The 26,442-nt window shown below is 43.9% G+C and overlaps 1 protein-coding gene across 7 annotated transcripts in view; it reads left to right on the top strand.

Annotated features, from left to right (window-relative positions):
• Nucleotides 1–26,442, top strand: part of hspg2 (heparan sulfate proteoglycan 2) — a 140,581-nt gene that overhangs the window by 67,184 nt on the left and 46,955 nt on the right. For all 7 annotated transcript variants that reach the window (XM_063015212.1, XM_063015211.1, XM_063015207.1 and 4 more), the window contains exons 16-41: nt 11–207; nt 769–916; nt 997–1,124; nt 2,268–2,354; nt 2,460–2,518; nt 2,744–2,805; nt 3,554–3,694; nt 4,063–4,236; nt 4,563–4,742; nt 4,986–5,104; nt 5,262–5,373; nt 5,491–5,604; nt 11,635–11,750; nt 11,838–11,924; nt 18,685–18,749; nt 18,896–18,963; nt 19,637–19,777; nt 20,033–20,224; nt 23,127–23,219; nt 23,315–23,404; nt 23,523–23,753; nt 23,871–23,984; nt 24,558–24,685; nt 25,298–25,384; nt 25,464–25,522; nt 26,237–26,401. In XM_063015212.1, coding sequence (XP_062871282.1) covers nt 11–207; nt 769–916; nt 997–1,124; nt 2,268–2,354; nt 2,460–2,518; nt 2,744–2,805; nt 3,554–3,694; nt 4,063–4,236; nt 4,563–4,742; nt 4,986–5,104; nt 5,262–5,373; nt 5,491–5,604; nt 11,635–11,750; nt 11,838–11,924; nt 18,685–18,749; nt 18,896–18,963; nt 19,637–19,777; nt 20,033–20,224; nt 23,127–23,219; nt 23,315–23,404; nt 23,523–23,753; nt 23,871–23,984; nt 24,558–24,685; nt 25,298–25,384; nt 25,464–25,522; nt 26,237–26,401 — 3,157 coding nt within the window. The remainder of the gene's footprint in view (nt 1–10; nt 208–768; nt 917–996; nt 1,125–2,267; nt 2,355–2,459; nt 2,519–2,743; nt 2,806–3,553; nt 3,695–4,062; nt 4,237–4,562; nt 4,743–4,985; nt 5,105–5,261; nt 5,374–5,490; nt 5,605–11,634; nt 11,751–11,837; nt 11,925–18,684; nt 18,750–18,895; nt 18,964–19,636; nt 19,778–20,032; nt 20,225–23,126; nt 23,220–23,314; nt 23,405–23,522; nt 23,754–23,870; nt 23,985–24,557; nt 24,686–25,297; nt 25,385–25,463; nt 25,523–26,236; nt 26,402–26,442) is intronic.

Below are 26,442 nucleotides of genomic sequence, written 5' to 3'. Positions count from 1 at the left end.
GTTGCATCAGGAACACTGGCAGCACTCGTCCGGGCAGCCAGTGACCCGCGAGGATCTGTTGATGACTTTGGCAAGCCTGGAAAGCATCAGCATCCGCACAATCTACGACAACCGCATGGCTAGTGTGGGTCTGAGTGACATCGTCATGGATACCACGAGCAGAGAGTTCAGCCTGCAGGGCCTGGCTAAAGACGTGGAAGAATGCAGGTCTCACACACACACACACAAGCACACACTCCTGTGAACACACATACACACAACTCCCAAATACATAAGCACGTGCTTCCAAAAACAGGCATACACCCCCACATACACTCCTAAATACAATCACACGCTCCCTTACACACACACACATTCTCCTGAATACACACACACTCTCCCAAATGCACACATAAGCACATGCACTCTCAAATACACACATACACATACAATTCCAAACACACACACATGCACATTCTCTCCTGAATACATACACACTCTCCCAAATGCAAACATAAGCACATGCACTCTCAAACACACACACACACACACACATGCACACACTCCCACAAGCGCATTCTCTTCTGAATAGACACACACTCTCCTAAACAAACACATAAGCACATGCACTATCAAACACACACACACACACACACACACACACACCTAAATACACACAGTTTTGTTTCAGTGTTTCCATGGTTCTGACAGTTTTTTTTAGTTTTGCAGTGTTAGTTGTTTTAGTTTTTGTTGATGATAAATCACATCTTTGTTTTTGTTTATTTATAGCTGCCCACCTGGTTACTCAGGCCTCTCGTGTGAATCCTGCTCCTTCGGGTTCGAGCGGGTACCCGGTGGTCGCTTCCTGGGCACCTGTGCTGGCTGTAACTGCCATGGCCATGCCAATGCCTGCGACCCAGTCAGTGGGCATTGCCTGGTAAGACTCACTTCTGATTTGCACAGGAACTAAAGCTAGTTTGCCGAGATAGATTCTCATTTAGATTTTTCTTTAAACAGAGCTGTCAGCACAACACGGAAGGGCCGCAGTGTAATCAGTGCCGACCGGGCTATTTCGGTGACCCCAGTCGTGGACGACCTGACGACTGTAAGCCCTGTCCCTGTCCCTACACAGAGTCTTCTCGCAGGTCAGAGCTTCTGCTTTCATTTTATTCAAGGGATCTAAACTGAAAATCTGATTTTTTTTGTTTTGGAATATAGAGAGTGTTGGGCCTAAAGTATGTGGACATCTTAGCATCACCTTGTTGGATTTTTATTCCAAACCCCGGACATTCACAATCGGATATAAAGTCAAATTCTTGTTCGTAGGAGAGCTGGCCCCCAGATACCAAGCCTGTCAAATTAGCTAACAATAAAGCCCCACCGTCAACAAACCTGACTGATAGGACAAGAGATGCAGAACGACAGCAACCCAACATCCCTGATCACCACAAATTTCTATGACATAGAACCCCAAAGCTCTGCGCCTTTGTCTATAGTCGAGATGGGCAGTTCCGGTCCTAGGGGTGAGAAACCTGGCACAGCCAAAAGCCACACAAAAAGATGTGTCTGAGGGAGGGCTGGGCATATAGGGAATCACTTCTTTGCCAGTGTAATGGCAGCCCATCCAAGAAAATCCGCCACTGGTTATCAGAGGAGGCATGTGCTATCCTGTACCCTACAAGTGGCCAGGTTGCCAGGAGAACTGGATAAACCTGACAATTGGAATGTGATGGTGAAAATGGCATTGAAAAATGATACATAATACATTAGTTCCTTTTGACTGGTAGTTCAAAATGTCAGTTGCCCATATTTCCTGTGTAGAAGCATGACACACATCAAAAGTAGCAACAATATGACAAGCAACATTAAATTCTGATTTTTTCAGTTGTAGACCAATTAGACACGCCAAAGATCAGTTAGTAAATCCGAGAGATCAGCTCCGGTACATCTGGCGTGTAGTGCGTGTCTAGCTGAGTTGTGGCATGCGTGAAAGAAAAACAAAGAAAATGCTTTTTGGGTTATTAAACCATTCAAAAGCAAGTAGTAACACAGCTGTGTGTAAATCCTTCTCAGCCACAAGTATTTTCCGGTATGTTCCATATCCGAAATAAAAAAGCAGTGGTTTCCCACACACCCAACAAAGAGAAACTGTGTGTTTCCAGCTAATGTGAACCTAGAGTCAGTTGTTGGATGTGTGACACAAATACAATATTGTTTTTATTTAAACCAAACAACATCTTCAAGCAGCTCAGTTCCGTCCTGAACGCCATATTTGTGTCCATGTACAGGTTTTCAAACACTTGTTTGCTGGATGTGGACCTTCAGGCTACATGTGACGCGTGCAAACCAGGCTACACGGGCCGGCGCTGTGAGAGGTGAAACCTTGACACTGATTCTACTGATCGCCAGCTTAAACTGGAGTACTTTGCAGTGTCTGGCATGAAAATACACTGATTCTGTCTGTTTTGTTTTAATCTTAGGTGTGCATCTGGGTTTACGGGTAATCCACTGCAGCCCAGCGGCCAGTGTGTTCTGATTTGTGAGTCCCTCTTTGGTCTAATTTCTAAAAGGAATTTGTAGGATTTGAACATGTTGCTGGGATTTCTGCCTATTTTTTAAGTCACATGGCCTCTAATGTGTCTGTACGTAGCATGTCCATTACGTGATGCGTTCTGATTTAATGTTAAATAAAGTAAATGTTCGTATGTAAATAAATGTTCATATGTTAAACCAAGTTCCGACTGTATTTTTGTGCCCCTTTTAGCGAGTGGAACATGTGACAACCGTGGAACTATCAACTCCAGCAGTAGGCCATGCAGCTGCAAGGTAATGCTTTCCTAAATTACAGTGGAACAGTCACTCTTTTTTTTTTTTTTTTTTTTGGAACATATTGTGTTATGCAACCGCCTTAATGAATCTAGATTATTTGTCCTCAGTGTCGTAAATAAATAAAAAATTAAAGAAAAAACTGGACCTGTGACATCATCGTTTCTGTATTAAGTTTATATCCATATGCTTTTTTACCCTCCGGTTTAGGCCCGTCTTGATTATTAAGAACTGGATCAGAGGTCGTTCAGTCTATGATGCAGAGCTGATGATGTTATTGATGTTATAAGGAAAAACCTTGAGAAGAACCACACATATAACAATTATTATAATTATTATTATGGACTGATATGATGGTACTTTGGTGACCCTGTAGTAAAGTACACTAACCCTCTACCCATGGGCTGGGTTGGGTGCACTTGTGTGCTCTCAGTATCAGTCCCAAACCAATGCACTGTGTGCTGTAGTACATTCACTCTATCAGCAGAATTAAACTGATCTGCAATTTGAGCCACAGTATCTCTTCTGTTGGTTTGTACCAGAAGCCATAGCTTGTATGTCCTCCATGGCGTGACCCCATAAATTGTATTTTACAGCACCACTGTGTACAATTTATCCATGTTATCAATTTTCAGGAACACAGGGTTGAAATCGTGCATTTTCTCTTTTCATTCTTTGTTGTTATGACCATTAGACCACACTAAATTAAATTCTAATACATCCTTCGTGTTTTATTTTTTATTTGCAGGCCAATGTGGCTGGAGCTTCGTGTGATGAATGTAAGCCCGGCTCCTTCCACCTTTCTGCTGATAACCCAGAAGGATGCATGCAGTGTTTCTGCATGGGCGTGACCAAGCAGTGTGCCAGCTCCACCTGGACCAGAGACCAGGTTATCCACCTTAAATCTGTCTAACACACCAAGGATTTAAATGTATTCCAGAGTTTTAAAAAACAGCAAGTTTTCTTTAAAGGTAACCTGGGTGCAACCCAAAGCTTGACAGAACTAAATCTATCATTGATATTAAATAGATTCATGTTGTTCTTGTTGGTTAACTTTTTAGATGAATCATGTGTAGATGAAATCGATTATAAAGATTGTGAAAAAGGTTTGATTATTGAATACTATGGGGCAAAATACTCTTGTGGGTATTTCCATTGCAGTCCCAGTAGTTGTAACCCAACTCATTTTAAAATGCTTTAAAATATTTAGTAAAATGATTAGTACTAACCTTTATATATTTGTGTTTATATTAAAAGGTGCGAGGTGGCATCAACGGCCAGCTCTTTTCTCTTTCTAACGGAGGAAACACACGCACCATCACTGATGGCATTAGCCAGAGAGGTGGCGCCGAGGTGGTCTATCGGTCCTTCGCTGACATCCCGAATGACATTTACTACTGGGTGCTGCCTGAGAACTTCAGAGGAGACAAGGTGAGATCTTACATTCTGGTGAAGCTGGTAAATTCTGTATCATTATGTTTACAGGTACTTGGAGGAGCATCTGTATCATGGTCCACAGAAATGTTTCAAATACCACAGTATGAAAATAATAATGATAACCCACCTGAACATGATTGGCTGTGTCCTGGGGGGAGCGGGTCAAAAGGATTCCTCATTGCTTCTATCCATCTTTTCAATAGATTGTGTTTTATTCCCCCAGCACAGATCCAAAAACCAGGCAGATTAAAGCAGTCTGGTCACTCATAGTGGTGCAACCCTGGTCTTTTTTGTTTAATCCTGTTCTTTTCCCCACACAGGTGACAGCATATGGAGGAGAACTGCGCTACAAAATACGTTACGAGCTTAGTCATCGCTCACTGGTGATCGACAGCCAGCCTGACGTTATTCTCCAGGGCAACGGCATCTTCCTGGAGCATTACTCCCAGAACAAGCCTTTGCCTCAAGTGCCTGCCACTTTCACTGTATCCTTCCGAGAGGTGGGTTATCACTGCAGAGCTGCAGTTTGCTTATTTCTTTTATTTTTAAAGGGGGGAATTAGGGCAGGTTGTATAGATGTGCATGTGTATCATAATTATTATTATAAAACACTAGCAATTAGTGAAAAGGCTAGCAAGTTAGCAAGTCTCATGCCAGTGTGTGATGCATGTAAAGATAAATCGTAGCAGATTAACGTTTAGTCAGGCTGAATGTCCATGTGTTCACTGTGGAATGTGTTGCAGTCTGCATGGAGACGAGCTGATGGACAGCCGTGCACTAGAGAGCACCTGCTGATGGCCCTCGCTGATGTCGCCGTCTTTATGATCAGAGCCACTTATGCAGACAACATGGCTGAAAGCAGGTACGTTTTACTGCACTGATTTTATTCAGTGGTCTGCTACTCACATTTAATAAAGGTTGTTCATTATCATGTGGAGATTTGTGGTTATGGATGTGTTAAACATCTCACTACCAGAGCAGCAAAACTTTGAACTAAAACGTAACACTGTTCTGTACAGTCTGTCTGATATCCAGATGGACATCGCGTTGCCCCACTCTACAGGAAATGAGAGAGCGCTTGAGGTGGAGGAGTGTGCCTGTCCTGTAGGTTACAGAGGACCTTCCTGTCAGGTATTTTACACGGCTAGATGAGGCTTTCAGATCAATTACACGTACACAAACCAGTTCCTTCTTTTGCTTTGTAGTCTGAGTGACGCTCACTGCTTCCGATTCATGCTGTGCTTGCAGGAGTGCGATGTCGGATACACTCGGACTGGATCTGGGCTTTATCTCGGCACCTGTGAGAGGTGTGAGTGCCATGGACATGCCAGTAGCTGTGATCCAGAGACAGGCGCATGTCTGGTAGGTACACACTACCCCTCCCCATCCACATACACAGATAATATGTATAGTATACATTTTATAATTTTTTTTATAATAGCACCCCTAGGGATTCATATTTGGGGCCCAAATTGTTAAAAAAGCATATGTGCATTGAACATCAGCTTGACGATCAATGTTTTAACACATACCAAAGATGTGAGGTTGAGTCCAGAGTTCTGTGCAGCCCACTGAATTCCCCACACCTAACGAAATGTTTTACCTCAACAATTCACCCAACCATTCCCAACAATCTACCCAAACGTTCCCTCAACGTTCCCCCCCTCACGTTCCTTCATGAACGTTCCCCCAACGTTTCCCCACGAACGTTCCCCCAACGTTTCCCCCCGAATGTTCCCTCAACGTTCCCCCCCGAACGTTCCCCCAACGTTTCCCCACGAACGTTCCCTCAACGTTTCCCACGAACGTTCACCCAACGTTTCCCCACGAACGTTCCCTCAACGTTCCCCCCCGAACGTTCCCCCAACGTTTCCCCACGAACGTTCCCTCAACGTTACCCCCCCCGAACGTTCCCTCAACGTCCCCCCCCGAACGTTCCCCCAACGTTTCCACACGAACGTTTCCCCAACGTTCCCCCACGAATGTTCCCTCAGCGTTCCCCCCACCCCCCCAACGTTCCCTCAACGTTTAGAGGCATGCTGGTACACACCGGATAGTTTGGTCGTCTTTGGACTGTGAGAGGAAACCGGAGCTCCCGGAGGAAACCCACGCAGACATGGGAAAAACATGCCAACACAGAAAGGACACAAACCCCTTTATATGGAAATCAAACCCAGGACCAAACACATACCAAAGATGTGAGGTTGAGTCCAGAGTTCTGTGCAGCCCACTGAATTCCCCACACCTAATGGTGTTATGGTGTACATTCCTTAACTATTATGGATGCCACACTGTAGGGCAGTTGTAGCCTAGTGGTTAAGGTACTGGACTAGTAATCAAAGTGGTGCTGGTTCAAGCCACACCACTGCCAAGTTGTGACTTTAGGGCCCTTGAGCAAGGCCCTTAACACTCAGTTGCTTAGACTGTAAGTCACTTTGGATAAAAGCGTCCGCTAAATGCCAAAAATGTAAATGTAGACATTGCGGGTTGAAAGCATCCTTTGGTTTTCTCTAAGCAAATCTGTCCAGATGTGAAGAGGATAGATGAGGGAACGTTTGGGTGAATTGTTGAGGGAACGTTTGGGTAGATTGTTGAGGGAATTTTTGGCTAGATTGTTGGGAATGGTTGGGTGAATTGTTGAAAACTCAAACGTTTTCTCAACGATCCACCCAACCATTACCTCAACAATTCACCCAACCATTCCCAACAATCTACCTAAACGTTCCCTCAACGTTTCCCCCCCGAACGTTCCCCAAGAACGTTCCCCCAACGTTCCCCCCCAAACGTTCCCTCAACGTTTCCCCCCGAACGTTCCCCCAACGTTCCCCCCAAACGTTCCCTCAACGTTTCCCCCCGAACGTTCCCCCAACGTTCCCCCCCAAACGTTCCCTCAACGTTTCCCAACGAACGTTCCCCCAACGTTCCCCCCCAAACGTTCCCCCAACGTTTCCCCACGAACGTTCCCTCAACGTCCCCCCCCCAAACGTTCCCTCAACGTTTCCCCACGAACGTTCCCTCAACGTTCCCCCCAAACGTTCCCTCAACGTTTCCCCACGAACGTTCCCTCAACGTTCCCCCCCCAAACGTTCCCCCAACGTTTCCCCACGAACGTTCCCTCAACGTTCCCCCCAAACGTTCCCTCAACGTTTCCCCACGAACGTTCCCTCAACGTTCCCCCCCAAACGTTCCCCCAACGTTCCCCCCCAACGTTCCCCCAACGTTTCCCACCGAACGTTCCCTCAACGTTCCCCCCCGAACGTTCCCCCAACGTTTCCCCCCAAACGTTCCCTCAACGTTCCCCCCAAACGTTCCCTCAACGTTTCCCCACGAACGTTCCCTCAACGTTCCCCCCCAAACGTTCCCCCAACGTTCCCCCCCCAACGTTCCCCCAACGTTTCCCACCGAACGTTCCCTCAACGTTCCCCCCCGAACGTTCCCCCAACGTTCCCCCCCGAACGTTCCCTAAACGTTCCCCCCCGAACGTTCCCCCAACGTTTCCCCACGAACGTTCCCTCAACGTTTCCCCACGAACGTTCCCCCAACGTTTCCCCCCGAACGTTCCCCCAACGTTTCCCCACGAATGTTCCCTCAACGTTTCCCCACGAACGTTCCCCCAACGTTTCCCCCCGAACGTTCCCCCAACGTTCCCCCCCAAACGTTCCCTCAACGTTTCCCAACGAACGTTCCCCCAACGTTCCCCCCCAAACGTTCCCCCAACGTTTCCCCACGAACGTTCCCTCAACGTCCCCCCCCAAACGTTCCCCCAACGTTTCCCACCGAACGTTCCCTCAACGTTCCCCCCCGAACGTTCCCCCAACGTTTCCCCCCCGAACGTTCCCTAAACGTTCCCCCCCGAACGTTCCCCCAACGTTTCCCCACGAATGTTCCCTCAACGTTTCCCCACGAACGTTCCCCCAACGTTTCCCCACGAACGTTCCCCCAACGTTTCCCCCCAAACGTTCCCCCAAACGTTTCCCCACGAACGTTCCCCCAACGTTTCCCCACGAATGTTCCCTCAACGTCCCCCCCTAACGTTCCCCCAACGTTTCCCCACGAACGTTCCCTCAACGTCCCCCCCCCAAACGTTCCCTCAACGTTTCCCCACGAACGTTCCCTCAACGTTCCCCCCAAACGTTCCCTCAACGTTTCCCCACGAACGTTCCCTCAACGTTCCCCCCCCAAACGTTCCCCCAACGTTTCCCCACGAACGTTCCCTCAACGTTCCCCCCAAACGTTCCCTCAACGTTTCCCCACGAACGTTCCCTCAACGTTCCCCCCCAAACGTTCCCCCAACGTTCCCCCCCAACGTTCCCCCAACGTTTCCCACCGAACGTTCCCTCAACGTTCCCCCCCGAACGTTCCCCCAACGTTTCCCCCCAAACGTTCCCTCAACGTTCCCCCCAAACGTTCCCTCAACGTTTCCCCACGAACGTTCCCTCAACGTTCCCCCCCAAACGTTCCCCCAACGTTCCCCCCCCAACGTTTCCCACCGAACGTTCCCTCAACGTTCCCCCCCGAACGTTCCCCCAACGTTTCCCCCCGAACGTTCCCTAAACGTTCCCCCCCGAACGTTCCCCCAACGTTTCCCCACGAATGTTCCCTCAACGTTTCCCCACGAACGTTCCCCCAACGTTTCCCCCCAAACGTTCCCCCAACGTTTCCCCACGAACGTTCCCTCAACGTCCCCCCCCAAACGTTCCCCCAACGTTTCCCACCGAACGTTCCCTCAACGTTCCCCCCCGAACGTTCCCCCAACGTTTCCCCCCCGAACGTTCCCTAAACGTTCCCCCCCGAACGTTCCCCCAACGTTTCCCCACGAATGTTCCCTCAACGTTTCCCCACGAACGTTCCCCCAACGTTTCCCCACGAACGTTCCCCCAACGTTTCCCCCCAAACGTTCCCCCAAACGTTTCCCCACGAACGTTCCCCCAACGTTTCCCCACGAATGTTCCCTCAACGTTCCCCCCAAACGTTCCCTCAACGTTTCCCCACGAACGTTCCCTCAACGTTCCCCCCCAAACGTTCCCTCAACGTCCCCCCCTAACGTTCCCCCAACGTTTCCCCACGAACGTTCCCTCAACGTTCCCCCACGAACGTTCCCTCAACGTCCCCCCCCCCAAACGTTCCCTCAACGTTTCCCCACGAACGTTCCCCCAACGTTTCCCCCCGAACGTTCCCCCAACGTTTCCCCACGAATGTTCCCTCAACGTTTCCCCCCGAACGTTCCCCCAACGTTCCCCCCCAAACGTTCCCCCAACGTTTCCCCACGAACGTTCCCCCAACGTTCCCCCCCAAACGTTCCCTCAACGTTTCCCCACGAACGTTCCCTCAACGTTCCCCCCAAACGTTCCCTCAACGTTTCCCCACGAACGTTCCCTCAACGTTCCCCCCCAACGTTCCCCCAACGTTCCCCCCCAAACGTTCCCCCAACGTTTCCCACCGAACGTTCCCTCAACGTCCCCCCCCAAACGTTCCCCCAACGTTTCCCCACGAACGTTCCCTCAACGTTCCCCCCAAACGTTCCCTCAACGTTTCCCCACGAACGTTCCCTCAACGTCCCCCCCCAAACGTTCCCTCAACGTTTCCCCACGAACGTTCCCTCAACGTCCCCCCCCAAACGTTCCCTCAACGTTTCCCCACGAACGTTCCCCCAACGTTCCCCCCCAAACGTTCCCTCAACGTTTCCCCACGAACGTTCCCTCAACGTTCCCCCCAAACGTTCCCTCAACGTTTCCCCACGAACGTTCCCTCAACGTTCCCCCCCCAACGTTCCCCCAACGTTCCCCCCCAAACGTTCCCCCAACGTTTCCCACCGAACGTTCCCTCAACGTCCCCCCCCAAACGTTCCCCCAACGTTTCGCCACGAACGTTCCCTCAACGTTCCCCCCAAACGTTCCCTCAACGTTTCCCCACGAACGTTCCCTCAACGTCCCCCCCCAAACGTTCCCTCAACGTTTCCCCACGAACGTTCCCTCAACGTTCCCCCCAAACGTTCCCTCAACGTTTCCCCACGAACGTTCCCTCAACGTTCCCCCCCCAACGTTCCCCCAACGTTCCCCCCCAAACGTTCCCCCAACGTTTCCCACCGAACGTTCCCCCAACGTTTCCCCACGAACGTTCCCTCAACGTTCCCCCCAAACGTTCCCTCAACGTTTCCCCACGAACGTTCCCTCAACGTTCCCCCCCCCAAACGTTCCCCCAACGTTCCCCCCCCAACGTTCCCCCAACGTTTCCCACCGAACGTTCCCTCAACGTTCCCCCCCGAACGTTCCCCCAACGTTTCCCCCCGAACGTTCCCTAAACGTTCCCCCCCGAACGTTCCCCCAACGTTTCCCCACGAATGTTCCCTCAACGTTTCCCCACGAACGTTCCCCCAACGTTCCCCCCCGAACGTTCCCCCAATGTTTCCCCACGAATGTTCCCTCAACGTTTTCCCTCGAACGTTCCCTCAACGTTTCCCCACGAACGTTCCCTCAACGTTTCCCCCCCAACGTTCCCCCAACGTTTCCCAACGAACGTTCCCTCAACGTTCCCCCCCGAACATTCCCCCAACGTTTCCCCACGAACGTTCCCTCAGCGTTCCCCCCACCCCCCCCAACGTTCCCTCAACGTTTAGAGGCATGCTGGTACACACCGGATAGCAATGGAAACGTTTGCCAGTAGAGAAGTTTACCAGCATAAAGATGAGCTACGAAGTATTTATTTATTCATTTATTAGGTTTTTAATGTCATGTTTTACACACTTTGGTTACATTGATGACAGGACAGAGAGCCACTTTTTACACAAGACTCATCAGTTTAAGTCTTTAATGTCAAACTCGGTCATAGACAATTATGTGTCTCCAATTCACCTCACTTGCACGTCTTTGGACTGTGAGAGGAAACCGGAGCTCCCGGAGGAAACCCACGCAGACATGGGAAAAACATGCCAACACAGAAAGGACACAAACCCCTTTATATGGAAATCAAACCCAGGACCAAACACATACCAAAGATGTGAGGTTGAGTCCAGAGTTCTGTGCAGCCCACTGAATTCCCCACACCTAATGGTGTTATGGTGTACATTCCTTAACTATTATGGATGCCACACTGTAGGGCAGTTGTAGCCTAGTGGTTAAGGTACTGGACTAGTAATCAAAGTGGTGCTGGTTCAAGCCACACCACTGCCAAGTTGTGACTTTAGGGCCCTTGAGCAAGGCCCTTAACACTCAGTTGCTTAGACTGTAAGTCACTTTGGATAAAAGCGTCCGCTAAATGCCAAAAATGTAAATGTAGACATTGCGGGTTGAAAGCATCCTTTGGTTTTCTCTAAGCAAATCTGTCCAGATGTGAAGAGGATAGATAGCTGTCACGTGATATAATAGCACTACTAATTTTATTATGTTATTATAGCGATGTCAGCATAACACAGCCGGACCCCGATGCGAAAGCTGTCTTCCTGGTTTCTATGGTAGCCCAGCGACCGGTGGCTGCAGACCCTGCCCCTGCCTGGGCCCCACTGGCTTCAAGTAAGACTGGCCAAATTCAGCTTTGTTGTGATGTAGCCACTTAATTAAAGAGAATTCCTGTTCATGTCAATACGTTCTTGTTTGCAGTGAAGCTAAGTCCTGCTACTTGGACTCAGACGGTCAGCCCACTTGTTCTGACTGTCCACTTGGTTATACCGGAAGACGGTGTGAGAGGTGAGTCTGATTTTCTTTGTCTGAATCTAGCAGTTAAAGGGAAGGGGATTGTTTTCTCTTTAAAGGGTTTGGGGATGCTGGGCTGGCCAGGTCGCAGCTGGGTTGGTGGCTCTTTTGAGCATCAAAGCATGTTGGCCTTTTGCATTTGCGTCTTTTCTTCTCTAGTTTTGTTTGGTGGTGCTGAATGGTAAGCAGCCAAGCTTGAATAAGTGCAACCCACATTGTCACAGTCACATCTGGGAAAAATGTCTCTCATAGGGGGGTCTTTTAGTGAAAGTGTGAATACTTGTAGCAAACCTGCCAGTGTTATGATGCTACCTTGTGATTTATAAGAATACAGTAGATTTAAGTGTTCTATATGATAAGAGCTTATGGCATATGTAGTCTTTTGCTATATATGTTCAACTAGTGAGTTGTGGGTCTATAACTATTACAAATCTAACAAGTAAATCTTTCATACCTGCCTATTCAGATTGTGCTGGAATATGAAGGGTTGAATTTATATAAAAAATTTGCCACTTCTGCCGTTACTGGAAAGAATGTTAGTGATTGGTCATCCAACTATACATTTACAATGGTAATTTAATGAGAGACCAGTAAAACTGACCATCATATCCTCCCTCAAAATGGGTTGGCTTTGTTATTGTTAACTTTATGACAAGTTTTGCCCGTCATGCCAGCTGTGAGGTAGAAGGGTGTGACTGTCATGCATTTTGAACCCCGATCTGGGGTGTTCATACTCCTCTGAAGTGCACACGGAGCTTGAGTGATGTGATTAATTGGAAGTTTTGCAGTACTTAAGGAGAGGACACAGTAAACAAGACTGGATTTTTTTCTGATTGACCAGGAGTGTCTAATCTTTTGCCAAGGACTGTATATTCTTACTGGCTGCCTTGTACAAAAAGTCATTGGCCAGTATTTTCAAGTCATCTACCATATGGGTCTATCTTTTTAAAGTGTTGCAAACACTTATGACTTATGACTGACTGTATAGTCGCTATACAAAACACCACACTTTTATCTGGTCACTGGTGGACTTACACTTTACTCTTACTTGGAAAACTGTAATCTATATGGCAGCTGTATCTAATAAATCGACATCTGTGTGTTTGTACAGAGTTTGTAAAGACAAAATAGGTTTAATTTGTCCTGAAGATGGCGCTGGTCTAAGATGACTTAGTTATCTTTTGCTTTGGAATTTCTCTGCGCCCATAACCTATTGAGGGATCCTAAACTTCTTGTTCTTGTTTTAATTTACACACATACTGTCTTTTGACTTAAATATGAACAAAAGTATGTGTTTCTAAGTATTAAACACGTTTCAGACAATTCTTGTTGCATCTGACCATTGTTCTGATTCGTCTGAATGCCAATGTGCAAATCTTAGATGTGCATCTTAACATGTGTGCTTTATTTTAGCACAGTAGAGTAGTTGATGTTCCTGCTTTAACCCAGTTCGTTTTACTACTCTTTTTTTTTATATATCTAAACAAGTCTGAGAGCATGTTGTAAAAGATGTCACGCCACACCCGTCATTGGATGACTTGTAGTTCCATTAACTATTTGTGGATATTGAGCAGATTTTTGGTTTGCTTTGGCTCTGTAGGTCTTTTCTAACGATAACAGGGACAATTTGAATTTAAAGAACTGTATTTTGAGCCCTGATTCTTGTACCTTGTGCTTTTATTTATGATTCTATGACATATCTATGATCATAAGACATTATGTGTGTAAATTTAAAGTGCCTACAAGTTTTGAAAAAAAACAAAAACAATACATGTTTTGTTTTCTCATTGTATCTGTGGAGTTTTTCATTTCTCCTTGACGCTTTTCATACCTGTTGTGCTCATGGCGTGCATGAAACAGTCGCTACTTTAAGCTTTTTGTGAATCTTTGCCACTTGGTGCAAAGGTTTATTTAGTGGCTGAGGGTGAAGATGTGATTTGTATGTATATATGTTCTGGTGCTAAGCTTTTTTTCCTGGTCATGACTGCATGACATATGTCATATTAGATGTGGAAATTTCTTTTCAAAGCCCTTTTCACATGTTAAATCTGTGTAGCAGGTTACGTTTTCCTGTAAGGATACAGATTTGAATCATTGACACATCTGAGCTTAACATGGCAATTTACCGGGTTGCGCGTGTTGTACATGTTTTACATTTATTTTCTTTGTTTGGCACTTTGGTTACCCAAATCTAAGACTTTTTTGTCTTGACGCTTGAGAGTGCAGTCTCTATTGTGCCTCTCTATACCAAACCTGGCTAAGATTACATTTATCCACTAGTTAGAAGTTTAGAAAAAACACAAATCCTTTCTGGAACACACAATTTTACAACATGCTCTCGGACTAATAATAAGCAAGTTGAGAGAGAAGCCAGAGGTCACTTGAAAAGAGTTGCAGGATGTCCTGAAAGCAGCAGGAACAACAGTGATGTACCAGAACTAGAGTAAAAAATAATCATATAAAGGTCAAGGTGCTATATTTAGACTTTTCAGCAAAGTAGCTCCCCTAAATATAAATCCAAAAGGATTTTTTTCTTAATGCTTGAACACACGTTTCATGAATGGATTATATTTAGAATCACAAAGTTTAAAGACAGTGTGTGTAAATTGTGGTTATTATCACTGTTATAGTAAGTATAATAATAGTAAGTAAAATACTTAAATACTTTTCTGTTGGCAAGTTACAACTACTTACATGTTATGTGCTTGTTTTATCAAGCCTAACTTGGCACTGGGTTAAATCATTACAGATGCCCTGCAGTAGCATTACTGGACATGAACAGTGCTGCACATACATGTTGGGTAAACTGATCTGAATTATTGACTTTGGTCTTTTTATTACTGTGGCTTTACTGTGTTAATGTTAAAATCACTCTCCTTAGGGGTTTTTAAAAACCAGGAATGTACTGATTTTGATTCACCAGAGGCAACCCGGTATTTTCCCATGCCATGTTTACATTTACATTTACATTTTCAGCATTTAGCAGACGCTTTTATCCAAAGCGACTTACACAGTGAGCGGAACACAATGAGCAATTGAGGGTTAAGGGCCTTGCTCAGGGACCCAACAGTGGCAACTTGGTGGTGGCGGGTCTTGAACCGGCAACCTTCTGTTTACTAGTCCAGTACCTTAACCACTGAGCTATCACTGGCCCTGTTTATTTACTCAGCATTTTGACTCTGGGTTAAGAGAGTTAATTCCTGGCTAAAAGTGAACATGTTGAAAGGGGCTTAAAAGAAAGATTTATGAATTCCTCTGTGAGAAATTTGATCAAGAAGTGCATGTTGATATTAATAAAGCCAGGTGTTGGATGGTGGACATGGTGATGATCTCGACCAAAGCTCAAGAATCCCCTCAAGAACTTTGCTGGCAACAACCAGTAGCTCTTTTTCAAGCCAAAAGAGTGGCGTCATGGTCCCGGACAGGAAGACTCAGGGGCTTCTGTCTGTAAATATAAATTTAAATCGCTTCAACCGCACATTGAGCATAGTAGAGGGCAACACATTGGACATCAAACAGAGTCTAGACAGCTTGAGAACCCAGCAAATCTGCCTCAATCAGCAGGTTGAGCAACTGGTCAGAATGTCTGGTCAAAACAAGAAGGATCAAGTTAAGGAACTGGGCAGGAATAACACTGACATGGAGGCTAGGCTCAGCCGCCTCGAGGGTCGACTGGACACCCTGATCGATGGCTTCACTGAACTTGCTCAGGAGTTCCACAAAATCAAACAGGATCACCACTTGACACACCCTACTAAGGACAACAGAGATACTCCTGTGGTTGCCCTAAATGTTAGCACTCCAGCAATAGTAACTAAAGGGGGATTTAAAATGACTAAAAAACCGAAGAGGAGAACAGAAGTCCTTAAAATGGTCTCCACTGGTCTTCAATGGGCTACTTTTGCTGCCCCAGAGCAAAATGGACAACCCAAAACCACTGTCACATCAACCAAAGGAAAACTGATGAATAAAAAACTATCATCCAGGCAGGTGACTACCTCATCACAAGGTATTACATCAAAGAAGGACAATATAAAACAAAACAACTCTACATCACATAAAAACAGGCAACGTTCATCTAAAACCCAACAAATACAAGCTGACAAAAATAAACCCTTACCAAAAAGGACTCCTGTGCAACAAATTAGTGGACTGAAAAAACCTAGATTCCAAATTGAACCTCCTTCCTACACAAAAAGACCATATGGCAAGACATCAGCTAAAAATCCAAATAATAAAACACCACCAAAACACACCAACAATCCCAAAGGACTGGCTCGAGCTGACTTGCAGATGGCACCAGCCAGAATGGCCACAGAATTAGTCATTAGGAAACCTCTTACAGTCCAGACTAAGAAAATCCCAAAGAGTCAACCAAGCAAATCAAAGCCAGCCAGTCATTTACATTCCAATTCCAACCAACCAAAGAAAGAGCTCGCTTCCACACGTGTATCTGACAAGTCTTCCCATTCCAAGCATTCTGAACGCTTTCATCCCAAAATACAGTCCAAAAGACCCAACCAGAAAACGAAGTCTCATGCTCCTGTAAATCTTCTGGACATCCTTATGCCAAAAAGTCAAAAGGGACAAAACACAGCAGCAAGACAAAGTCAGATACAGAACGGAGAGCTTCATATTATTCTCGGAAAGCTGGCCATTCCTGTAAAAATCATCCCAGATTTTTAGAGACTCCTATGTTTGTTTGTTTTTTAAAAACTACTTCCAACTTAAAGCTTTTTTTTTTTTTTTAACCTGAAGCTCATTTTAATTTTGGAAAAAGTTGCAGGCTGGATGGGTGAAGAAAATGTTAAATGTACTGATTATATATTTATGCTATGTACTATTATATAATACATGTTGGGAAGTGTAAAGTAGTAACTGTTCAGATCGTATGCTTTCATTTTATATAATCAAAAGTATGTGGACGCCTTTCTAAATAAATGTGTGTAATATTAAGATACTGCACTGTTTTATTACAGACATCACACTGTAATCCTAACATTACCCAGACTTCCTTGCATTGTTTTGTGTATCCAGTACAAGAGAGCACCACCCATAGACTTAATTATATACAGTTCTCTGCAAAAGGCAAGGCCTTGTAGAAAAGAGAGGCTGGAGTTACTGTATTACAGATACCATAACATAATTGCAACTTGGCTGTTTTTTTAATGAAAAATGTTGTACAAAAACTTTTAAAATCATTTAAAATTAAATTTAATTTTTTTTGGCTCCAAAAGCCATTTTCAAGTCAATCCCAACATTTAACAAAATCAGAAAAACCCAAACAAGGTGTATCAATTAATCAAATGTGTTTAGCCATCCATGTAAAGATCTGAGTTAAAGTCTCATTGATGCCTTGATTCAAGAGACACAATTGACTGTGTCTGAGTGAGGAAAGGTTGCATAGAGAATCACCTCATTGTTGATGCAACAGCGACTCTGGCTCGCTGGTTAAAGATACGAAGAGTATCAAAATCACAAAGTAGGTGGGAAAAAGAAATTAAATGTTACATGACTTGCTTACTGGGGTCAGACTCAGTTTCTGTGAAGTCTGCACAGATCAGGTAAGATCTTATAAATGTTGCTTTTTATATCTAAATTTGAGTGGTCTGGTTTTCCTGGTTTGCAGTCTGTTTTTTTTCCTCTGCTTGGAAAGCTAATTAGCCCTCTGTTTTGAAATAATTCACTTTTTTTTTTATGGCATCTGTTCATAAAACGTTTGAGGATTTCGTTAAGCCTTTCCTTCTCTGGATTACTTTTACTTTTGTGCTGACCAACTTGCTAGAGCTCTATGTGTTCCTCTGCTGCCTTTACTTGGGCTGTGCTGTGTCATGTGCTGATTAGGTGTTTTTTTTTATCTAAATGGCAACTTTATTGGTTAAGTGGTTTAGGTTCTACAGTCTTGACATGTAAATTAGGTTATACATCTCAGCAGGTTTTGTTTGCTTAGCATGTCTTTGCATTTTTATGTCCTCATAAGAATGGCCATGGTGGCAGGTTTTGTACAGAACACTGTGTGTTTCATTCTGAAGGCAGCTGCCTTACTGATCACATTATCTGAATAATAATATTAAAAATAATGTGTAATAAGTAGTGTTCATAGACTTACACAATATATGGGTACTGTTTCTCAAAAAGGCAAATACTTTTTTTATTTTTATATCTTTTGTATCCTCACACGGGGCACCAAAATGTACAGCACTTGTGACTGGTAATATTATTATTGTCTGTATTGTTACATGGACGACACTAAATATGTTAGTACAAGTAGTAATATTCCTCACACGGGGCACCAGAAATGTACCACCCTTTTGCCTGGTAGTGCTAATATTACTTTCATATTGTGACTAGCGTGCTCCTCATGTACATACAGTATCAGTATTAACAGGTTCCATAATAACTATGTTTTTGGTGCCCACATATGATACCATATTTTAAAAGGTAGTTCATTTAAATGTTTAAACAACTTTTGGAAATCTACGAACATAAATTGCTGTTGTATCATGTTTTTTTTTTGGTTCAGTGTTGGTATACATACATATACTTTAACAGAGCAACTGTTTGGAGTACCACTCTTGTTGAACTTTAGTTCTTTAAATCCAAAGTTCAGCCCAAAATGCTGCCCACCAGAATGCTGCCTTTGATCAGAAAGCACGGTGTATGTCTTTCTTAACCTTTGGTGCACATCTGTGTTATCTGTTTTAAAAGGTAAACATACCAAAACATAGATTCATTTCAGGGTTTTGTTTTCTAGCTGTGCCCCAGGATACACTGGCAACCCTGAATATGGACAGAGCTGCACTACAGGAGCAGGAAACTGTATGTATTGGTTGACGTTGCAGCTTAACTGTGTTTTATGACACTACACTTTTAATTAAAACATTATTATTATTTTTGCTTGTATGTTAAAAAGTTATGCTTGTGTAAATGATTGTTTATACAGAGCAGATGTTTCTTGTTTGCAGTGATCTGTCAGAGTTGTGATCAGAAAGGCAGTGAGGGTTGCAGTTCAAACGGAGCCTGTCGATGCAAGGCAAGTACACAAATGAAAAATCCCCCTCTGGTTTATGGCTATGATGTTATCATTATATTAACCTGATAATACCATTTTTAATTATTGTAAGATTGGATGCTAACATGTTTTTCTTGCTGTTTTTTTTCCCACAAAAAAATTATAATTTATTTTAATGTAAAGTACAGCATTTTTTACTATTTGAAAATGTTTTTTTATGTTTTTAAAATTCATTTTAGTTTTAGCTAACTTTAAAATATTTGCTATATATTTATGTTTTAATTTGCATGAATATTTATTTTAGTAGGAATTTATTTATTCAATTACTTCATTAGTGTCATTGTAACTTTTTTGGGATTTGGGTTTTTAGAGACCTCTGCAGATAAATGTAACTGCTGAAAACCTGTGGGGGAAAGAAAAACATTTATTTATATTCATGGAGTATTTTAGTAGATAGGCTGTTTATTCTTAATAAAAATAATGACATTTATTTAAAATTTTTTATTACAAATGGAGAGCTAATTTGTTTAATCTTTTAAGCTTCTATTTGTTGGTAATTTTTTATGTTAGTTTGTGGTTTTTACTTTTTACAAAATAAATATTTTATTATTTTTTTTAGTATTAATTTGCTTTTGCACAGCTAGACTACATTGGTTTGAAACAATAAAAAGCTAACATGTATGCTTACATCCAGACGAACGTGGAGGGTCCGTCGTGTTCCAGCTGTAAACCTGGTACGTTCTACCTCGGTGCTGCCAACAAAGACGGCTGCCTGGCTTGCTTCTGTATGGGAGTCACTCAGCAGTGCTCCAGCTCCTCCTTGTACAGAGACGTGGTAAGGCCTGCTTACATCTTTTTTTATTTTTTTAAAGTGTTGAAATACTAGTTGTTTAACCAGTTTGTTAGCTTGCTGAGTAGCTAATTTTGGCAAAGGAAATGTAGTATATATTACATTAAATCCATATTAATGCTCATGATTTCATTTTGTAATGGAGCTAATCAAACTAAACAAGAATTTATAATTCTATATCAATGTAAAGTTTGAAGCTATTGTTAATATTTTACTGATGTTTTCCCCCTCTGTTCTCAGGTTTCCACTGTGTTTACACCTGGAAACACACAAGGCTTTGCTCTGGTGAACCGACAGCGCAGCAGTCGCATCAACAGCGGCTTTTCAGTAGAGCTTTCAATCGACGGATCCCAGCTCTCATACACAGCGTTCGACCAACAGAGCCACGAACCGCACTACTGGCAGCTACCCTCTGCTTACCAGGGCAACAAGGTATAGTCCAGCGTGGCCTCCAGATTGTTCACAACACTCATTCACACCGTCATAAGGATTCACATGTTCGCTTTCTACTTGTACTTCTTCAAAGGTGATTTCAGGGTCTGAAAATCACTTTAATAGAATTAGTGTTTCAGGAGTGACATGCATTAGAACATTTGTTTGAATAGCATTTTTTGTATTTTATTGTAACAGACTCCACCTAAACGACTGAAACGTAGTCATAAGGTAAAACCCTGAATGTGTGTGTTAATGACTGATGAGCGGCAGGTTATTGTGATGCTAACGGGACGCTTGTGGTTTGATGAGACCTGTTGTGTTGCAGTGCTTACTTTGTTTTAAAGTCTGCAAGATGTGTGGGGATTTTTAAGCAAAGCATTTAATTAAATGTCTTTAATCCAGGGGTGGGGAACTGGATACACACCCTATCAACCATAAATGCGTATATTTCCAAGATGTGATTGGTTATACGTAAATATATGTAAAGATATGTAAATATTATTATTCTGGCTCCCAGTGGGCAAAAAGAATCCTTACCCCTGTTTTTATCACATCCTGTGGTTATATGTTGTTTTTAACTGAGTGTTTTACCATAAATGTACAAGATGTAGTGCATTGTAGTGACACCCAGTCCTCTTATGGGCATGAATGCCTGTAAAATAAACATCCATATGTTCAAATTTTGCATCGAAAAACCTGATGACCAGACGAGCAAGCACGTCTAAATAATGCATCTTGAAGGATTGTTGCATTATATGCATGTCTCTGCCCTTCCTCTGCATGGCCTGGTTTCTGCTTTTCTGAGCCCTGGTTTTCACTGAATCCTTGGCTATTTCTTGTATCTGTTTACTTCACTCCATCCTCCTCTTACCAGCGTTCCAGTGATGACATGCAAAACCAGGACGACAAAGTCTGGGCACTTATGTCTAACTTCTCGCAGGGAAAGCCTGCTTCCTCCTTTTCCTCTACTTCATTTTCATTCGGAACCTCTGATTCCAAGGGTCGTTCAAGTGTCCATGCCTATGCCGATACCCCCAGCCCCCCTTTGGCCCCTGCTGCCTTAAGTTCCCATGTGCGGCCTTCTGGGCCCCACTCGGCTGCCCCGGGCCATACCACCCGTCTTATCACACCAAAGGTACTGTATTGTTATGCTCCTAGCTGTAGCCAGTTACATTTTAGCCAGCATTAAACACAAAGGTCATTGTCTGATGTGGGTATGGTTTGGGTTTTTGATCTTCCTGACAGGATAAGCTCAGGAAAAACATAGTGGAGACATCTGGTGCTGTACAGCCTGGCTCCACCAATAAGGTAGTCACCTCTGGAAGCATGTCCGCATGTCCTAGGAAAACACCACCCTCTTAAAGGGTAACTGGGCTGAACCATAGCAAGGTCACATAGTTAGTCTGTCTAGTCACATCATTCAATCATTGGGTAATATTTATTAGAATGGGTAAATACTGTAAGTGGTGAAGAAGTTTGTTAAACAGTTTTAAGAAGGTTTGTCAATCATTTCTTGTTGACCTAAGGGTTGGTCTGCCAGCACATGCTTGGGTTTTACACTGCAGCCTTCCCTGTGTTTTTTAAGCTCCTGCGAATAAATTACAAAGAATAGTTTATGTTTGATGTATACATGACGTATACACTGCATGGCCAAAACTATGTGGACACCTGACCATGAGCTTGTTGGACATCCCATTCCAAACCCATCTAAATTAATCCCAATTTTTAGGAAATAGTTTCCATCACATTTTGGATTTTATTTAACAAAGAAGCATGTGTCAGGTCAGGAGTTGATGTTGGTACTAGAATTTGCAATCAACATTTTAGTTTATCTTAAAGTTTTGGTTTGATGAATATGGTGTGGAGGAACACCCTGACCTCAAACTCACTAAACTAAAATTGTGCTTTGCTTTGGAGCACAGGCAATCAGTTGGAGTTCCAATCAGTCCCTAAGGTGGAAACATGTAATTCATTTTCTATACCTTATATATCAGAGATTTAATTTAAAGTCGTTGGACACCTGGAATTCTTTTACTTTATTCTGCTTCACTTTGCACTTTGGTATGGCTTTCTGCTTCTTTCTCTTTCTTTTTTTTCTGCTAATGTTCTGGCACCTTTTGCTTCCTCTTGCTCCAGTACTCTCTGGTCTACAAAGATTGGGGCTCACACCCAGAGGACGTGCTCTTCTGGCAGCTGCCAAAGAAGTTCCATGGGGACAAGGTAACTAGTCCAGATCCAGACTGTGATGCTGCCCCTGGTTAGCCCTTTACCTGACAGTTTTACAGGAAAAGGGTTAAAGTCAGTTTATTTTTGTCAGAAGTGCTTCGAAAGGAAAACAGTCAAACAGTCATACAGTCAGTCCTATGGTTTGGACTGTTTGAAAAAAAAAAAAAAGTAGATTTTTTTTCCAACAGTCCCCTACCCTGACTGAGACGGGCTTACATGTGCTTTCTCTGACATGTGGGTAGTAGACAACCGCTTCCTTTCACCTGCACAAGGCGGGTTCACCATCAACCAACCTGTGGGGACCGTAATTGCAGCAGTAATGAGGAATTCCCTCCTGCTCTCCCAGCAGGGTCACGGCAGGTCTGATTTAACTGGGAAACACTAGCCACCAATTCATTGCAGATACCCTCCCCTTCTCAGGCATAGCCTATCTTGTCTGTGTAGATTGCCGACCGGCCAGTAGGCTCAACTTTTGCTCATCTTAAACATTAAACTTTATTTATTTATATATGTTTTTTCTATATTTAATAAAATGATTTCTATCGGGTTTTTTTTCCTCTTTTTTGCGAATTTATTCAGATTGTCATGATATTTCCAAAAAGAAAAGTTTTACCAGACTTTCTTTCCTTATACTACGTTCATTTCTATTTTGCTATTCCGGCTCTCTAAACAGGTTTCAGCTTATGGCGGGAAGCTCAAGTATACCATCACGTACGTGCCTGGGCCGAGAGGCACCCCTATTGATGATGTTGATGTTCAGATCTTGGTGAGTATACAGTTTATATAGATAGCTCATAACTGACCACACAAATCTCCTGTCATTCATGCATAACTTCTACGCCATTGTTTTTTTTTCCCCAGGGTAACGACATCCTGCTAGTGGCTCGGCAGCCCTGGGAAAGGAGGCCGGGGACAAGAGAGACACGTAGCTTTGAGATTATCTTCAGAGAGGTAAAGAACGCTTCTTTTTTTTGCAGATCATCAAAGACTTTGATACAACATGAGACGTACCGTGACTATTTGAATCACTTCCAGGTTCGATCATAGTTCTGCCTTTTTTTCTCTACAGGAGTTCTGGCAGCGTGCTGACGGCATGCCAGCCACACGAGAACATCTGCTGATGTTATTGGCTGACCTGGATGACATCCTGATTCGAGCCACCTACTACACAGCCATGCGCTCTTCCAGCATCTCTGGAGTCAGCATGGACATTGCCGTGCCTAACTACACCGGCCTGGCCCCAGCACCGGAGGTGGAGCAGTGTAGCTGCCCACCTGGGTATCAAGGCCTATCCTGCCAGGTATGCCAGCCAGCCCAAGTGCAGCAGACATGTTGATTCAAATTATCTTCCCCATCCACGGTGGAAGGGATGTTATTACATTTACATAAGTGTGTCTCTGTGTTTACTGTACTTCAGGACTGTGCTCCAGGCTACTCCCGCACAGGTGAAGGTCTCTACCTCGGCCATTGTGAGTTATGTGAATGTAACGGCCATTCTGACTCCTGCCACCCAGAGACTGGCATCTGCACGGTAAGCTGCATTTACACTATTTATTGCAATTCTAGCCTGTGCCACTATAAGTCTGTAGAACAAGATGTAGCCAATCTGAGGCTGCTCTGGAAGTCATTAAGTTGACCCAGTGGGTTTGGTGCCACACAAATCCTGGTCACAAGGTATTGCAGGGCAAAATATATTCATACTCACATAATTACTCGTGCTTAGTGGTGAATCCTCAGGCTTCTTATGGGCTTGTTTAATATCCATCTTGTTGCTGGCCATCCTCGTCCTCTTTCATTTTCAACTCTTCCAGGCATAACTCTGTATTCCATGACTTGGTTCTTCTCATAATGTGTCCTTCAATTTAATAATCTGGGCTTTGAGTAAGAGGTGAGGTTTGCTTTGCTCAAATGATCCATTTGTGTTTCCGTATGTCTCCACGTACTTTTGGCCATATATGGTCTTTATCTCCACATTATTTGTAATAGTAGAAACAGCAAACTGTTGACCTTTGCACCTTTTAGGTCTTTACTGCCTTTAATAGATACAGAGATATAGCATGAATTACATTTCTCCTCTGATTTTGGACTGATTCTGTATCGACAGAGCTGCCAGCACAACACCGCGGGTGAGCGTTGTGACCTGTGTGCACCAGGCTTCTTCGGAGATGCCAGTGTTGGTACTCCAGAGGACTGCCAGCCCTGTGCCTGCCCCCATACCAACCCAGAGAACCAGTAAGTTCAAGGAAAATGTTTGAATACATTTCATTCATGTATAAAATATCTAGTCCTGATCATTTAGTGCATCTATATACACCTTTAATAACATCTTTTCTGTTGGCACAGCAGTGTAATACTTTAGCCTGCTACTGTTTAAGTCTCAGCTGTGCCACCAACCTGGGCACTTAACAGACCCAGTAGGTCACTTCTGTAACAGTGACCACTACTTACTGATTAAAACAATGACACAAGTGGTGGAGGAATACATAAACTATAAGGGCTGGCTGATGAATGGGGTGGGCGATTCACTAGGCGCACTGTGTGACTCTATATACTGAACACAGTCTGTGTTGGAATCCGCCACTGGTGGTGGCTGGCAGGAGGAACAAGTGGTGGAGGAGTTGGCATTGGAAACCATAAATAATTAGATTGGGCAAAAACGGGATTAATGCAAAGGGTGGAAATAGCATTGCTTTCTCTGAATTTATTTATTGTTAAATAAGCCAACTGCTGGGGTGGCAGTGCCAGTTTCTGCCTAAAATGCAAATCTTACCCACTATAAACTATCAAGCTTAGGCTTGTAACATTTTTGTAATGTTTTTAATTTTGAGCTGTGTTCTTTACTAGATTCTCCCCGACTTGTGAGAGTTTGGGCAACGGTGACTACCGGTGTACCGCATGCCAGCCGGGTTACACTGGTCAGTACTGTGAGAGGTAAGGTGTTGAACTTTGACCTTAAGCAAATCATATGGGGTTAAACATTGCATTAAATCACTTGTACTTTTTTAAACAGGTGTGAACGGGGATATGTCGGAGATCCACAGAATAGGGTCAGATGCCAGCCTTATAATGGTGAGATCAAAGTGTGCATCAACACCTCACTTTAGCCAGAAGTATGTGGTCAGTCATTTTGATAATTGATTTTAGATGTTTTAGCTACTCCTGTTGCTAACCAGTGTTTAAAATCCAACTATGTCAGATTAATTGAATGCTTTGCACAACAAGGTCTTCATGTTCTAGAATGCTGTGCCCTGGTACACAAAGCGAGGCCTATAAAAACATGGTTTGACCGGTTTGGTGCAGAAGAATTTCAGTGGTCTGCACAAAGCTCTGCACTCCAACTCTATTGTACATCTTTGAAATAAAAAAAGAACCTTAATAGAGTCCAAAATCAGTGCCTGACCTCACAGCTTATCTATTGACTGAATTGAATGAGCACAATTATTCATTGGCATACTTCAAATTGACTGTTACAGCCCTGGAAATAGGTGGCAACTCTATTTTAATGCCCATTAATGATTTTGGATTGGCATGTATAATAAGCTGATAGTCAGGTGTCCACATACTTTTAATCATATAGCGTATTGTCATTTGTTATTCTATTTACAGCACTTAGCTTTTCATTTGTGCATTATCACTGAATACAGTTTGAGCAATTTGCTCAAGGGCCCAAAAGTGTCAACCACTGAGCTACCACTGGCTCTTATTAAAGTAGTTAGTAAACTAAATGGCGGCTCTTATTAAAGTAGTTAGTAAACTAAATGGCGTGTGTGTGTTTGTTCTCAGCGGCTGCCTCTCTGGTGGTGAAGGTATACCCTGAGAGGATACAGGTGGCTCAGGGACACTCAGTTACGCTACGTTGTCAGGGCTCCGGACCTACCCCGCATTATTTTTACTGGACACGCGAAGACAGCCGCCCGATCTCTGGCTCAGCCGAGAGACGCAGACAAGGTACATGTCTAAAGCCTGAACACTGAACTTATAACCTTGTC

The sequence above is a fragment of the Trichomycterus rosablanca genome, chromosome 19, assembly GCF_030014385.1.
Source record: "Trichomycterus rosablanca isolate fTriRos1 chromosome 19, fTriRos1.hap1, whole genome shotgun sequence".
NCBI lineage: Eukaryota > Metazoa > Chordata > Actinopteri > Siluriformes > Trichomycteridae > Trichomycterus > Trichomycterus rosablanca.
This window is presented reverse-complemented; position numbering and strand designations above follow the sequence as displayed.